A 14366-nucleotide genomic window follows, 5' to 3' on the forward strand; every position below is an offset into this window, starting at 1 on the left:
TTCTTTATGGGAAAACATCATGGGTGACGTCACACCGGCGCTTCTGTCAGCACTCTATATCCCTCAAAGCAACGAATGCCCTTTTCAAAAACGGCATCTTAATTGTTACGAAGAGTATGCCCAAATTCGTAGAAAACCTCAAATATTGGTACTTAAAAAAAATGTAAATCGGGTTTGTGAATGCAAGTAGAGAATTAGTCAGAGACCTGCACTGGCCGAGTTTTTCAGGCCCGACCCAAGCCCGGCCCGGTTTTAGAATTTTGAATAAGCCCGAAACCCGGCCCGAGTCCGAGTACATAGTTGGTTTTTCGGCCCGGTCCGGCCCGGCCCGTTACATGCATTAACCAAGCCCGGCCCGGCCCGGCCCGACACATTGAATGAATTGAACAGGCCCGGCCCGGCCCGGCCCGTTACACGTAGTTCAGTTGTAATTTTTATACTTTTTTACATAAAATCAATGATTTGAATTCATATTGGCTTTTGCGTCGTGTATTATTCATTTCTTTTGATAATTGTTCGTCACATTTGTTCTTAGAAGCTTATACTCATTTAAATAATCTTTCATTTGAACTTTGGATTAAATGAGAATCAAGTTCGGCCCGGCCCGGCCCGGCCCGTTAACTTCCAAAATTTTAAAAGCCCGACCCGGCCCGGCCCGTTAATTTCCAAAATTTTGAAAGCCCGACCCGGCCCGGCCCGATACAATTTTCAAAAGTGGAAAGCCCGGCTCGGCCCGACCCGATCGGGCCGGGCCTCGGGCCGGACCGGGCTTGAGCCCGGCCCGTGCAGGACTCTGGAATTAGTTCTCGCGCTCAAAACATGCCCTTTAACAAAAATAAACGCTTATTTTTCCTACACTGCTAGATGAAAGCGAGATAGGTGTTGAGAAAGAAAGAAAAAAATAAAAATGGAGGCTGACATCTTTGAAATTTGCGTCCTTGTCTCTCCATTCAAGATATCTGAAACAATGAAGTGATATTCGAAGACGCGAGATATCTCAGTATGGAGAAAATCAATCCCTTTAACTTTGGTTAGAATTGAACTGATTAAGTTGAACAAACGGAGAGCGTTGGTTCGAGAACAGAACAGTGCTCGGAAAAAAAGAAGTAATATTTAAGAAAAAAGTGTACAGTGGAAACTTTAGTAGGGGAGAGAGAGAGAGAGAGAGAGAGAGAGAGAGAGAGAGAGAGGTCAATGACAAAGAAGCGAAAAAGAGAATCTGCCAGGCGGAAAAGAATTTGACAGATGCCGCGACAAGGCTAGCGGACGGGGGGGGGGGTGAACTTGCAGCTTTATGAAGCTACTACAACCAGCTCCCTATGTCCTTATACTCCATGTATGGTACGGTTTATTCCGAGGATGCCACGCACCAATTCGGGAAAGAATAAAAAAAATGGGGGTTACAAGTCCAGAATAACCTCTTGGTTTTACTCGGAGCGTAGTTACTAAAAACAGATTGGAGTTTTTGGTACAACTATACAGTATACATTCCCTTTGGTTTCCCCCAATGGCAAAAGTTATTTTAGGCTCGATTGCACCCAACTTAATCGACTGACAGACTAAATATTTGATTGATTAAATCAAGAGTTGAAGAATTGTATTCTAACTAATGTAGGAAAGTTGAAAATGACAACATTTATCAAGGGACTAATATTGATATTTCATTAATTTAAATTAAATCAAGATGCTCTTTATGTCAACTTAGGCTGCAATATAAACCTTAACAACAATAGAATACGGTACGCCCCCTTTGGGACAGTTTTAGCAGAAGTAAGATGAGACTAGAAGTGAAGGGCTCTAGCATTGGTAGTAGATCCTGGCACTAGTGAACAAATTTGAGGATTTTATGCCGCTTCCATCGCGTTAAAACTAGAGAGAAACAAGTTGGGAAAACCAAAATATTACCTCTCCGAGTGAAGAGGTCTACTACTACAAAGTTATTTACCTAGATATGGAATTATTTCTCTTTTTTGAAGTAAAAATTTACGAAATATTGAAGCAGTATTCCAAGCATAGCGAATATACCGTAAAGCAGACGACATTTTACATCCAATAAGGATAAATCTTGGACACATGGAAATCAGTTAATGGCAAAAAGAACAGGAAATGAAGTCTACGCTTCAGCTGTTTACCCTATATTCTGATAGCTACATTCACAACTGGTTAGCAGTGTAAACACTATCGTCTCGTCTCACCTCAACAATATTCTTAGTTTGCCAACATGAGTGTTAACGTTAAATAATACAAAAGCTAAATTGTAGCTAGACGCACTGATAGTCAATGCGCACCATAAAGAGAATAAAAACTCTGTAGCTTAGCCCTACTAATCTAATTGCCACCATGATCTTTTCTTCTATTATAAAATCTTAACCCGATTATTTAAGAGTGTATTTAACATTCGGCTCACTCTGAACCGTTGATGTCTCTTCATTTCAGACACGAAAATCAAAACCCAAAGTTTACTTCACCTCAGGCCTCAATTATTTACTCTATATTTCATAAGCTTATTGCAAGTAATACTAGATATACCCGCCGGAATCTAGATCTTAGCTTTCTTCATGAAATTACTAAACCAAGGATTATTCTATATACAGATGTAGTATAGCTTAAGTAATATATAAACAGCCATTTCAAATAATAATATTAAAAAGAATATTTGGAATATCAAAATGAAACAGAGCTTTAAAGCTACAAAAGCACTAAATGCATCATAATTACGAAAAATATTTCATCATATTCACTTTATATTAAGGATAAAGGGAATATTATGGTTCTGTAGGATTTCTTTACACATCAAAACAAAACGAACTTCTAACGCAGCGCACTGCGGCACTAGTGTAATAACGGACGGACACACACAGACAATAACATAGACTGCTTTTTAACTCTTTCCGTATTAATTTTGAATTGAGAAACAAGTTTATCTTAAATATTAAAATAAATATAATTAATATTTAATATTTTCTTCGTTAGTTATTCGCCTTATTGAACGTTACATCGTTTTAAAAAAGAACAATTAAACATTCTTGAGAGACTTGACTAATATTGGCGTTTGAAATGAAGCATACGCCGGTTGCTTCGCCTTAATCAAATAGGTAGTATATAAGGGTTTCGAATCGCAGTTATGGATAAGAACAGCGCAATTGCGTGAACCTTTGGTGGAAGCCCCACCTTAGGGAGGCCGGACGTTTCTCGTAACCCTGGTCGATCGCCGCGTATGTCTTAACCTTAAGGATGATGATGGAGTAGAAGCCAGGTGTGCAGACTGGTGTCCATGTGGGATGGACAAAAACAATGACCAGAAGATGGTAGTGTGTAGAAACCAGTGTGTACAGACTGGTGTCCATGTGGGATGGACAAAGACCAGAAGATGGTGTTGTGTAGAAGCCAGTGTGTACAGACTGGTGTCCAAGTGTAATGGACAAAGACCAGAAAATGGTGGTGTGTAGAAGCCAGTGTGTACAGACTGGAGTCCATGTGGCATGGAAAAAGATCCAAAATGATGGTGGACTATAGAAGCCAGTGGGTAAAGACTGGTGTCCATATGAGATGGACAAATGGCCAGAGGATGGTGCTGTTAGACAGGTAATGGATAATAGCTATGGTAAGTGGAATCCAAATTTCCGGGAACTGTAAATGCGGTCCGGAATTTGGGTAAACGTTTGCTCCGATTTGAAAACTGCGAACGCGGTCCCCTGGGGTGTAAGTCAATAACAACAGACAGACACACACACAGACACACAGACAGACAGACACACAGACAGACACACAGACAGACAGACACGTTGAAATTAGAACCTCTCCGTGACATACGTCACTCGGAGAGGTAAAAAATTGGTCGAGTTAAAAAAAATTTCCTACCCCCTTCCCCCAACCTAAACCCGCGGAACACGGACGCCTGTGCTTGAATCTAGTTCGGCTGTCTACCGCCACGAGCGTCTCAGGTTTTGGAGGGAAAATTCAGAAACCGCTACTAGAGGGCCAACCGTTGGTGTGTTATCAAGAATATTCACTTTCGCCGAGTGAAGAATTTGGTTACCTCAGTACTTCTAGTTTCATCTCACTTCTGGTTTTAGGTATAGGGATATAGTATAGTTAAGCATCCCTTTCATGATATTTAAGATTATATTAAGGTCTTAACCTCCTTTCGCGTATAAACAAAATGTTATTACCTCGTCGTAATTTTAACAGTTTCAAACAAAGAGCTTATTTTTAATTTCATAAATTAGTATAATTAAATAACGGCATATATAAATATATACGTATATATAATAGCAGCGACTTCCTCGAATTTGGTTGTTGGTCCCATTGTTGCAAACCTACAAATTCTCATGGGAATATCGTTCCCATGTATACAATAAACGCCGGGAAAACAATACAATACAATACAGTGTGTATACGGTTATAACAACAATACAAAAGGTAGGAAATTTTCACCTCGGACAAAATTCATAATGCTTTAATGTATATCTTATAAGGGGGGGATTAATACTAGAGACTAAAGCGTAAAGCCGCTGACGACGCGAGATAAACAAATATTCTAATAAGCGTCGCGTGGCTTCAATTAAAGCAAAGCCAAAAGTCGTAACATTTTAACAGCTACGCCCTCGTTTGACCTCGTTCCTCCTGCACTTCAAACCACGTGTGCAGGTTAATAGACGAAATTGTTGGGCGGAGGATTTTCCTATCATGGGTTGCCACGGAATTTTCAGAATCAAATTCCCTGACTTTTCCAGTTTTTCCCTGACCTTTTTAGGTCGAAAACGTAAATGTTTATAGCACGTTTTAAGCGCTTATAATTAAATAAACTCTCTACATTAAGTTTTCCAATCTATTTGTTGCACCAAAATGAATAAGAAACATTTTAACTATAAATAACAATCTGAGAGATTTTTAAGGATTGCTCTAGAGTTCACTCTGTGTTAAGATAGGATGAGGAGAAACTTTCATTACTCTTTCAATAAAGACTCACTTATCCCCAGAAATTTTACCCACTAAAATCAAATTCCCTTACTTTGCTGAAACTTTTTAAAATTCCCTTACTTTGCTGAAACTTTTAAAATTCCCTGAGTTTTCTCTGACCTTTTCGGCCCATTTTTAAATTCCCTGACTTTTCCAGGTTTTCCAGGTACTGTGGCAACCCTGTTATAAAACAATCTACAGCAAAGTCAATCAAGGTAACGAGATGAAAATTTCAATAAATATAAATTTATTACGAAATTAAGTTCGCATCCCAACAATCTCATTTATCTGGCGAAAACTCATGGATTTTAAACTTTTACGTGGAAATTTCCATATATATCAAGGAATCTAGCTATATAGCAATAAAGAATAAAAGAGGTCAGTTTGATTCCCGTCTCCATCCATACAGGCTCTAAACTCCACTCATCCCTACATACACTTCCTCCCCCCCCTTTTCCATCTCAGTCTAATTAGTGTCATGTCAGTCAGTATATGCCCCGTGTCCATATACTAGCTAGCTAGCTAGCTACACGGAAATCCAAGCCTACAATATCGGTTCACTAACTGAAGTTTCAACGCTGGCAAAACTAAACAGTGGGTGGTTTCTCAAATAACCCTTTCACAAACTAAGCCATTTTCCCCGCATATCCCTTAATTAACTAAAACACCCTGAACGGCGCAATATAACCCTTCGCTTCTAGCGGCGTCGATGTTATAGGCTGCGCGTATTACCGAATTTCTGATCTTTAATTTATACGAATAGAACACGCCAAAATCTAATCAATTCTCGGAACCCTTAGTAGGCCATTTCGCCTACTGGCTGAAGCGGTCGCGCGCCATGGTTGAAAGCCGTTTAAAGTCTGGACGTTCCCGCTATAGGAAAACCGAAACTCGGATATGATAGGAAACTTAATAGATACGTAATTATTCAAAAGGGGTAGAGTATCTTCCACCGGATATTGTTAAGACGTACAACGAGCGAGTTTGCGTGTACGTCAAACTACCGGAGTTTTTTCTTTTTCTTCTTAATTAATGGAACGCGTAAGAAAGTGCTCAGGATAAACTCGAATTAAAATATATAATGAAACAAGATAAGACGCGATAAAGAGCTTCCTCCAGCATATATAGTGACGTTGACACGTGTCTTCAAAACCTAACTGAATTACTAAAACCAAGGCTTAACATTTTAGGCCTATATAGCGTTAAACTAGTACGTGAAGTCCCCCATCATTTTCGAATTTCGTGGTTCAGCATTAAGACTACATCCGTTTAGATACTTAGCAAAAACCCTAACCACCTGGGAACTGATGAGTTCAAGTCAAACTTGGGGTCCCCACGTTAGTATACGATCAAAGTTGGGGGGAGTTGGGGGGGGGAGACATTGGAACGAAGTCAGGAAGTCCATGGAAAATGGCTAGAGACCTTCTTGACCTTTCTGGCGACAGAAACCCTTAGTATAGCCTTGGTCATCTAAGCTGACTGACCCCTTTGGGACCAGCGTACCAGCGTAATTGCCCTTCGTTCCACGGGGAATTTCCCCTTGGTCTTCGCCGTTACGTTCAGAGTGTGTCAAAATCCCAATTTCTCCTTTCTTCCGCGCATGAGGTTATATATAGCGCGGGCCTAACAAACACACACAAATAGACATTGTGCCCCGATCCCATTATATATCGTCCGCGTTAACCCCAGTAATGAAGCCATGTTTGCAAAAAGGGGGGAACCTCTAAGTGGCTTATTAGGAAACCAAGTGGCCTATCACCTTTGAATTTGTTCACTAAATTCGCCAGAACGGACACGCGGATTTGTTCGCGTCCTCTAGTTTAATACGCTCAAAGGTATCTCAATAGTAAAACAACCGATCGTCTTCCCTTTAAACTACATTCCTAAATTGCACACGAATAAGAGTACATCAGGTATTCGCCAACAGTTAGGAATGAAAGCAAAGGTAAATTCGGCAGGAGTTTGCTAAACGAATACTCCCTCTACTTCATTGACCAATTCCAAACGAACACAAACGACATACGTATTCACTATTTAAGATGGAACACCACGCTGTATACATTGGTATGCTTAGGTAAAAGGAAACCCTGCAAGGAGGTCGCTTTAATTCCGTTGGAACACCATGGGTCCACCATCCAGGATTCAGGCCGTTTCCCCCCGTTCTAAAAGCCCGTGGTCAGCTAGATAAACCCTGGCTAGCGTACGCGGCGGGACCAGGGACTCAGGGAGACGTACTCCGCGCTAGTCTAGAAAAGGAGAACGCTTATCAAGCGTGTTACCATATAAAGAGCAAGTGGGGGTCGGTTGAACACTATATACATATAGAGCTGAGAAAACGTAGCTGATAAAGCGTCTCGTGTTTGAGTTCATTTGGTCTCGGTTCGCCCCCATTCCCGCCCCTTTTTTATTCCTCTGGCCGAAAGACAAAGTGCCTTTATAGATCATCAATGGACGAATGGATGTGTAAAGCGAAGAGGAAAAGCCCAGAAAAGAGAAGGAGAGAGAGAAAGAAGAGAGAAGAAAAAAAGTTCCTTCCCGCATCAATCTTGTTAAGACTTTTCGATTCGACGCTATCTAAGCCTCGGCTCCATGGTTAGGCCTAAGGGAGGAATTCCCTCAATGCTCAACTCGACTCGTCGTCAAGCGACTCAAATATACGCCAAGGGACAGTTAGGGTTATAGGGAACTATCTCCTTTAAAACCCCCCTACACACGAGAGGATGATTTTCAAACTTACAAGGTTCTGAACTTTGAATTTAACTTGTCTGGTTGGTTGATAGCTGGGTTATATAACAGGGTTCATACAACTTTTGGAAAACGAATTTCCCTGAGTTTTCCAGGTTTTTCCCGTATATGGAGTATCCTATGGAGCAAATGTTAACGAAGGAGGAGGGGGGTAAATAGGACTATTACATAATCAAAGGCATCCCCGTATCTCTAACATAACCAGAGTTATGAGGCTCCAAATGTTGGGTGTAATGTTAATCCTATGGAGGGTATGTTCATGAACATTTTGCTTAATTACTCGGCCCCTGTTTGACGCAAATTTCCCTGATTTCCCTGAATTTCATTAAAAATTCTAAATTTCCCTGAGTTTTCCCTGAGGTCTTTGTCAACTATTTATTTCCCTGATTTTCCATGTTTTTCAGGTTTGTATGAACCCTGTATAAGTTAGAAGAAACCCTAGGAGGACTAGGCAAATAGTGACTCCAAAAAAACAAAGCCAAAAGGGTTAACCCGAAGTATTTCGTTATAATAAAAACACAACGACGCAAGAAATAAGTATAAGAAAAAATATATAAAGGCTTTTCAAAAAGCCATATTACTTTGAGAATGATGAAAAATAAAAATATATATTTTCGAGACGATAAAAATTCAAATAAGGCCGCTTTCTTCCCATATAGCTTCTTATAAACCGTCCGTAGGCCTAAAAACCTAAAAGTTCACGATGCACGCCATTTTTCCACCAAATACTTGAGGGATTTTGAACTAGGACCGAAAATAAAAATACTCGATCTAAAGAAAAAAAAGAAAATGAAAAGGCTAAAAATAGCGTTATGGAGATTTCCCAATCTAGGTATATGGTTTAAAAAAAATGGATTTTTCTTTTTTTGCGCCAGGCATTTTCGTTCTTATATCTCTTGTTTAGAAGGTGGAGAAAAAAGGTACGGGGAAGTGGTCAGAAAACAGGTACATTAGGTAGAGGAAGGTATATATGGAAAGTTGCGTTCGTTCCTTCAGGGCAAAAGATGCAATTTTTATTTTTTTTTATCGGTCTTTGTTTTTTCCACTCGGTTGAATTTACTCGCTCCTTTTGTTCCGAAGTTTTGACCTTATTCTTATGATTTGACTTTAGGCCTTGGTCTATAATAGGCTTACACGCTCAACGTCAAATAACATTTGAAATTGCAAACCTGCATGTGTGGGATCAGCTGCTAGACTATAGGAGAAAAATTCATCTATACCCTTGCATATTTATTAGAGGCTTAGCGCTATTACTGAAAGCCTATAAATCCGAAAGATTTAAAATACCCTAATGAGACATTGAATTCATTTACGTCTACTTGGCAAAATACGCCTAATAAATAGAAAGACAAGTAAGCCGGATTGGTTAGTATAGAAACCACCGTACCAACAAGAAAAATTCTCGTTACACCCGCTTTATTTGACATCTAATTCATTCAGGCTTTCTGGCAAACCTAATTACGAAAAACCCAAAAAATTAATTAAATTCGGATTATTACGCATTACGTGCGTGTCCCGAGGAAACACGAAATTAAATTGAGCGTTCGCAAACCTTCAGGCTATTCCGTAAATGGCATATTCAATAAATAAATCGCCGAGAGATGCCATTTTTTAAAAATAAAGACCAGAAAAAAGAAAAAAAAAACACTACAGAGATTATGATTTCAACTCCAGCAGGGTTGCCACGTAATATTCAGAACCAAATTCCCTGACTTTTCCAGGTTTTCCCTGACCTTTTTTCTGAGATTTTCCCTGACCTTTTTTCTGAGATTTTCCCTGACCTTTTTTCTGAGATTTTCCCTGACCTTTTTTCTGAGATTTTCCCTGACCTTTTTTCTGAGATTTTCCCTGACCTTCTTTCTGAGATTTTCCCTGACCTTTTTCTGAGATTTTCCCTGACCATTTTAGCCCGGAAGTGTAAATGTTTACAGCACGTTTTAAGTGCTTATAATTAAATAAACTCGATCTACATTAAGTTTTCCAATGTATTTGTTGCACCAAAATGAATAAGAAACATTTAAACTATAAATAACAATCTGAGAGATTTTTTAAAGGCATTAATTCTAGACATTTTTAAGGATTGCTCTAGAGTTTCTGTGTTAAGAGCGGATGAGGAGAGAAACTTTCATTGCTCTTTCAATAAAGACTTATCCCCAGAAATTTTACCCACTAAAATCAAATTCCCTGACTTTGCTGAAACTTTTAAAACTCCCTGACTTTTTTCCTGACCTTTTCGGCCCATTTTTAAATTCCCTGACCTTTTTCCTGACCTTTTCGGCCCATTTTTAAATTCCCTGACCTTTTTCCTGACCTTTTCGGCCCATTTTTAAATTCCCTGACTTTTCCACGTTTTCCCTGACCCGTGGCAACCCTGTCCAGTATAAATTCCTCTCCCTCCTCCAAAAGCAATATCAAACCGATCAAGATGGTAGTAGTGGAAAAACGAAGACAATTTGAGTTAGACCAATTTCTTTTTAATGCCTGCCTTTTCTCGCTCGTAAAATATCCAAGAAAGCGAAATAAAACGGCGCGCGGTCTTGCCCCCCCCCCCAAAAAAAGTTAGACCCAATCCAGGAGTGCACGTCGGGGTAAAGGGTTAACGAGAAAACTTTCTGTATCAAAAGGGGTGTTATATAAAGTACAGGGTGAAACAGTAATTTGATAGTCGGCCTTCTCTAGATCTTAAATATCCTAAGAAACAACGGGTATCGGATCGTAAACCTTATTCTAGGTCTATAAGAGTTCCGAGACTCCATGGGCCAGTTAAATTTACGAAGAGTAGACTTCAGTCGTAAGTTGTCCAAGAAGTTGGGGCCAATATAAATATCAAGGGTGTTATATACGAGTTCTAAACAATTAGATTAAACACGGGGTCTATAAAAATAGAGAAATAAAAGTTTTATCTTGGCTAAAACTTCTTTCGTTTCAAACGTTTTGTTCCAACTTTTGAAAGTCCTGGTCATCTCCTGGACTATTTCCCCAAGATCGTAAATTGTTAAGTAAGTTTTGTAGGTAGTTTTAAAACAGCTTCGCTTGCCATAAACATTTCTTACAGTCTATTGAAGTTATTTATGAGTAACTAACTGCGTATAATATAAACAGAAATCAGATTGGACTATATTGGTAAAATAAAACCCAATTGTTTGGAAGAACTAAATGACCTTCCGTTGAAAACTTGGCAATAGTGAAAGATATAGAAATACTATTACAGGGAGCCCAGACAAAATTTTAAATTACTTATGGGAAAAATAGTTATTTTTTTCTGGAATTATAGGATTTTATAGGAGAAAATATGTGTATTTAGAGGAAAATATAGGACTAAAAATGCTTATATATAATTCTATTTTGGCTTAAACTATGTGGAAAACTAGAGGTTAATTTGTCTGCCGTCTGTGTGGAACGTTTATTCTATTGTATTCTGAGCTAGGACTCTCTCATTTAAAAATAAGACTAGTTTGTCACATACTTAAAATATTAGTATCAACCAACTCTTAAAAATGCTTTCGAGTTTCCCCATTTAAAACAAATTCCAATTTCCCATTTAAAACCAATTCCAATTTCTATTTAAAACTTTTGGACTAAAAAAATATTTGTGATTTTGAAAATTATATTTGGATTAAAAAAATAAAGTTTTTAAAATATTTGGCTGTAAAAGAATGAGATTTAAAAAAGTTTCGATACAAAATGCATTTCAAAAAAATTCAGATCTAAAAAAAAAAATTCTTCAATGAAAATGGAAAAAAAAAAACTTAAAATTAACTGCCATTTTGAATTTCATTGGGATCTCCCACGTACGACCCATTAGCGCCACGGCACCTACGAGACGCGACCCAGAACGAATACAACATCTTCGGCAGCTATTATCTTGATTCCCCGTACCCCCCACCATTTTACGCCGAGGCAAGCTCGAGTTGGTTAACCCTAACCACCCCATCTAACCCTAACCGCGCTTGAAAAATAAAAACTAGCCGAAAAGACCAACTTACATGAAATATTTCGTCCCAAAATTGCTTGAATCCTAGGTTCCTCGATCTTGGCAAAGTTTTGATCCCAAAATTCATCCATTTTGGCCTAATTTTAAATATTTAAATCCGACTTAAAAAATTAAGAATAATTCATCGATGTTGAGTTATGAAGTCGACACATTTACTAATTTCTAAGTTTATTTAAGTTACATTAAATACATGATAAGATAATATCTAGTCAGCCTTATCGGCTCACGCGTCGTAGTACTCTGCCCCGTTATTATCGCAGTGGGTTCTATTTATAGGTCGTTATCGGCATATGGGTTAAAGTTCACTATATTAGAATACATAGTCACATACTAGGAATACTTATCCCCCAACATCACTTTCCCCCTTTTTTTTTTTTTTTTTTTTATAAACCTAATCTATCTGGTGGTTTGTGTGGTCTTGTACTTCTTCGTAGCCGTTGTCGAACGATGGGTGAGTGTTGATGTGATAGCTGGTTTGAATCGTGTGTGTTGTCCTCAGTCGTGGTGACATCCGGTAGTGTCGGCTGTATGGGCGCTGCTGTTGGGCATCCTTCGACTGGCTTAGGTGACAATGTTTGTTGTTGAGGGCTTGCCGATGATGTTGCATGTTGCGGAGTGGTTGTGGGCGATAAGTTGTTGCGTTGGCCAAGGCTTGGCGTGACTGATGTTTGCTTTCGGTTTTGCCTAGTATGTTGTTGACCCTGACTGGCCGGAGCTGTTATCGATCGTCTGAAGTTAATCGTCGGGTAGAAGGTGATGGTTCGATGTGGGCGGACCGCTTGAGGAACTCCTGCGTTTTCTCGTCCTCTGTTCGCATTAAAAGTTTGATTATTCGGCTGCGTATGTTCTGAAGTTCTAGGCACAGCATCAGTTTGAAATCGAATTTGGTTCTTGTGTCTTCTAATAATTCCGTCCGTCGTTTCTATCTCGTACATCGTTTTTCCCAGTTCTTTAACAATCGTGCCATCAATCCATTTATGACCTCGTCCGTAATTTCTTGCTGTGACTGTCCGTCTCTTCAATACATTCTTGTCCTGGTTTGAAGCGTGCTTGGGGTGGAATAGATCCAATCTGGTCCTGAGTGTCCTGTTTAACATGTTTTCTGCCGGGGATTTTCCACCATTGACGGGCGTTCTGCGGTAATTTAGCAAAAATCGTGACATCCTTAGCATAAGTGATCCTTCTTTGTATTTGTCGAGTCCTTGCCCAACCAGCTCCGTTTCTGCTGATGATCCGCCGGTTATCTTACGTAACGTTGTTTTAACAGTTCTTACGGATCTTTCTGCTTGGCCATTGGATGCTGGATGATAAGGGGCAATAGTTAAATGTTCAATTCCGTTCGCTCTCGTGAATTCTTGAAATTCGGCGCTTGTAAAACAGGTTGCGTTGTCGCTTATTAGCTTTGGCATGATCCCGAATCTTGTCATATGTTGCCGAAGGCAAGTGATTACGGTAGATGATGTTGTATCCTTCGTAATATCCACTTCTATCCATTTTGAGAAGGCGTCCACCGTAATAAGTAAGTATTTGCCTTCAACTGGACCGGCGAAGTCGATGTGGACTCTTTGCCAAGGTTGAGTTTCAGACGGCCACGGTGAGTACTTTTTGGGTGGCATCGGTGCTTGTTCCCGACATGTTTTGCAGTGCCGGGATATGTTCTCCAAGTCTCCGTCTATTCCCGGCCACCATACTTTGGAACGTGCTAATTCTTTCATTGATCTCACTCCCTGATGAGTGCTGTGTAATTCCTTCATGATATCGTCTCTCAAACCTTCCGGCACAATTACTTTGTTTCCAATCAGTAGAACATCGTCCGCTATCGAAATCTCGTATCTTCGTTGATAGTATCTCCGTGTTTTCAGCCTGATATTGGACTTGTTTGTGGGCCAACCGTCTCTAGTATACAACATGACTTCCTGCAGGATGTTGTCTTTAAGAGTTGCTTCTTTCATCTTGATGATGTCTATGGGACCGTCTTGTCCTGCTCGTAAGAGTAGTACTAACTCCGTTGGAATGGGTGGTTCAAATTCTGGTTGTTTTACTGGCAGGCGACTAAGAGCGTCGGCATTATTGTGCATGGATCCTTGCTTGTACTTGATATTGTAATTGTATCCGGACAAGAGTAATGCCCACCTCTGGATCCTAGCGGCTGCCATGGGCGGTACTTGTCGGTCCTCCGAGAATATCACCACTAAAGGTTTGTGGTCGGTGATAAGCGTAAATTTCTTTCCAAGTAGATAGTCTCTGAATCGGACGACTCCGTATACAATGGCCAGGGCTTCTCTTTCTATTTGTGGATATTTTCGTTCGGCTGCAGATAGAGACCTCGAAGCGAAGGCTATTGGACGTTCCTCGTTGTCAATTACATGTGAAATTACGGCTCCGAGACCCACAGGTGAAGCGTCGCAGGCCAATATTACTTCTTTTTCTGGATCGAAGTGTACTAACATGTCAGACGCTTGGATCGCTTCTTTGGCGCTGTTGAAAGTGTCTTGATGAATTTTCTTCCATTCCCACTTTGTAGATTTGTTCAATAACTCGTATAAGGGTGCCAGAAGTGTCGACGAATCCGGTATAAATCTTGAGTAATAGTTTATCAGGCCCAAGAAAGATCGTAGTCCATGTAGTGATACCGGTGCGGGTGCCTTTTTTATAGCGTCTAATT

General features: G+C 39.8%; 1 protein-coding gene across 6 annotated transcripts in view; it reads right to left on the bottom strand.

The window, feature by feature from the left end:
* LOC149588522 (tyrosine-protein phosphatase 69D-like) overlaps positions 1-14366 on the bottom strand; it is a 318777-nt gene that overhangs the window by 158579 nt on the left and 145832 nt on the right. Inside the window, exon 1 of one of the 6 annotated variants that reach the window (XM_089862437.1) lies at positions 11694-11822. The exons of the other annotated variants lie outside the window; for them this stretch is intronic. Coding sequence (XP_089718563.1) covers positions 11694-11772 — 79 coding nt within the window. The 5' untranslated portion in view covers positions 11773-11822. Of the gene's footprint in view, positions 1-11693; positions 11823-14366 lie in introns of those variants that run through there. 6 annotated transcript variants of the gene reach the window in all.

This window comes from Phalangium opilio, unplaced genomic scaffold, assembly GCF_054372755.1.
Source record: "Phalangium opilio isolate 3A_F unplaced genomic scaffold, DU_Popi_V2 ptg000540l_1, whole genome shotgun sequence".
NCBI classification, from domain to species: Eukaryota; Metazoa; Arthropoda; class Arachnida; order Opiliones; family Phalangiidae; genus Phalangium; species Phalangium opilio.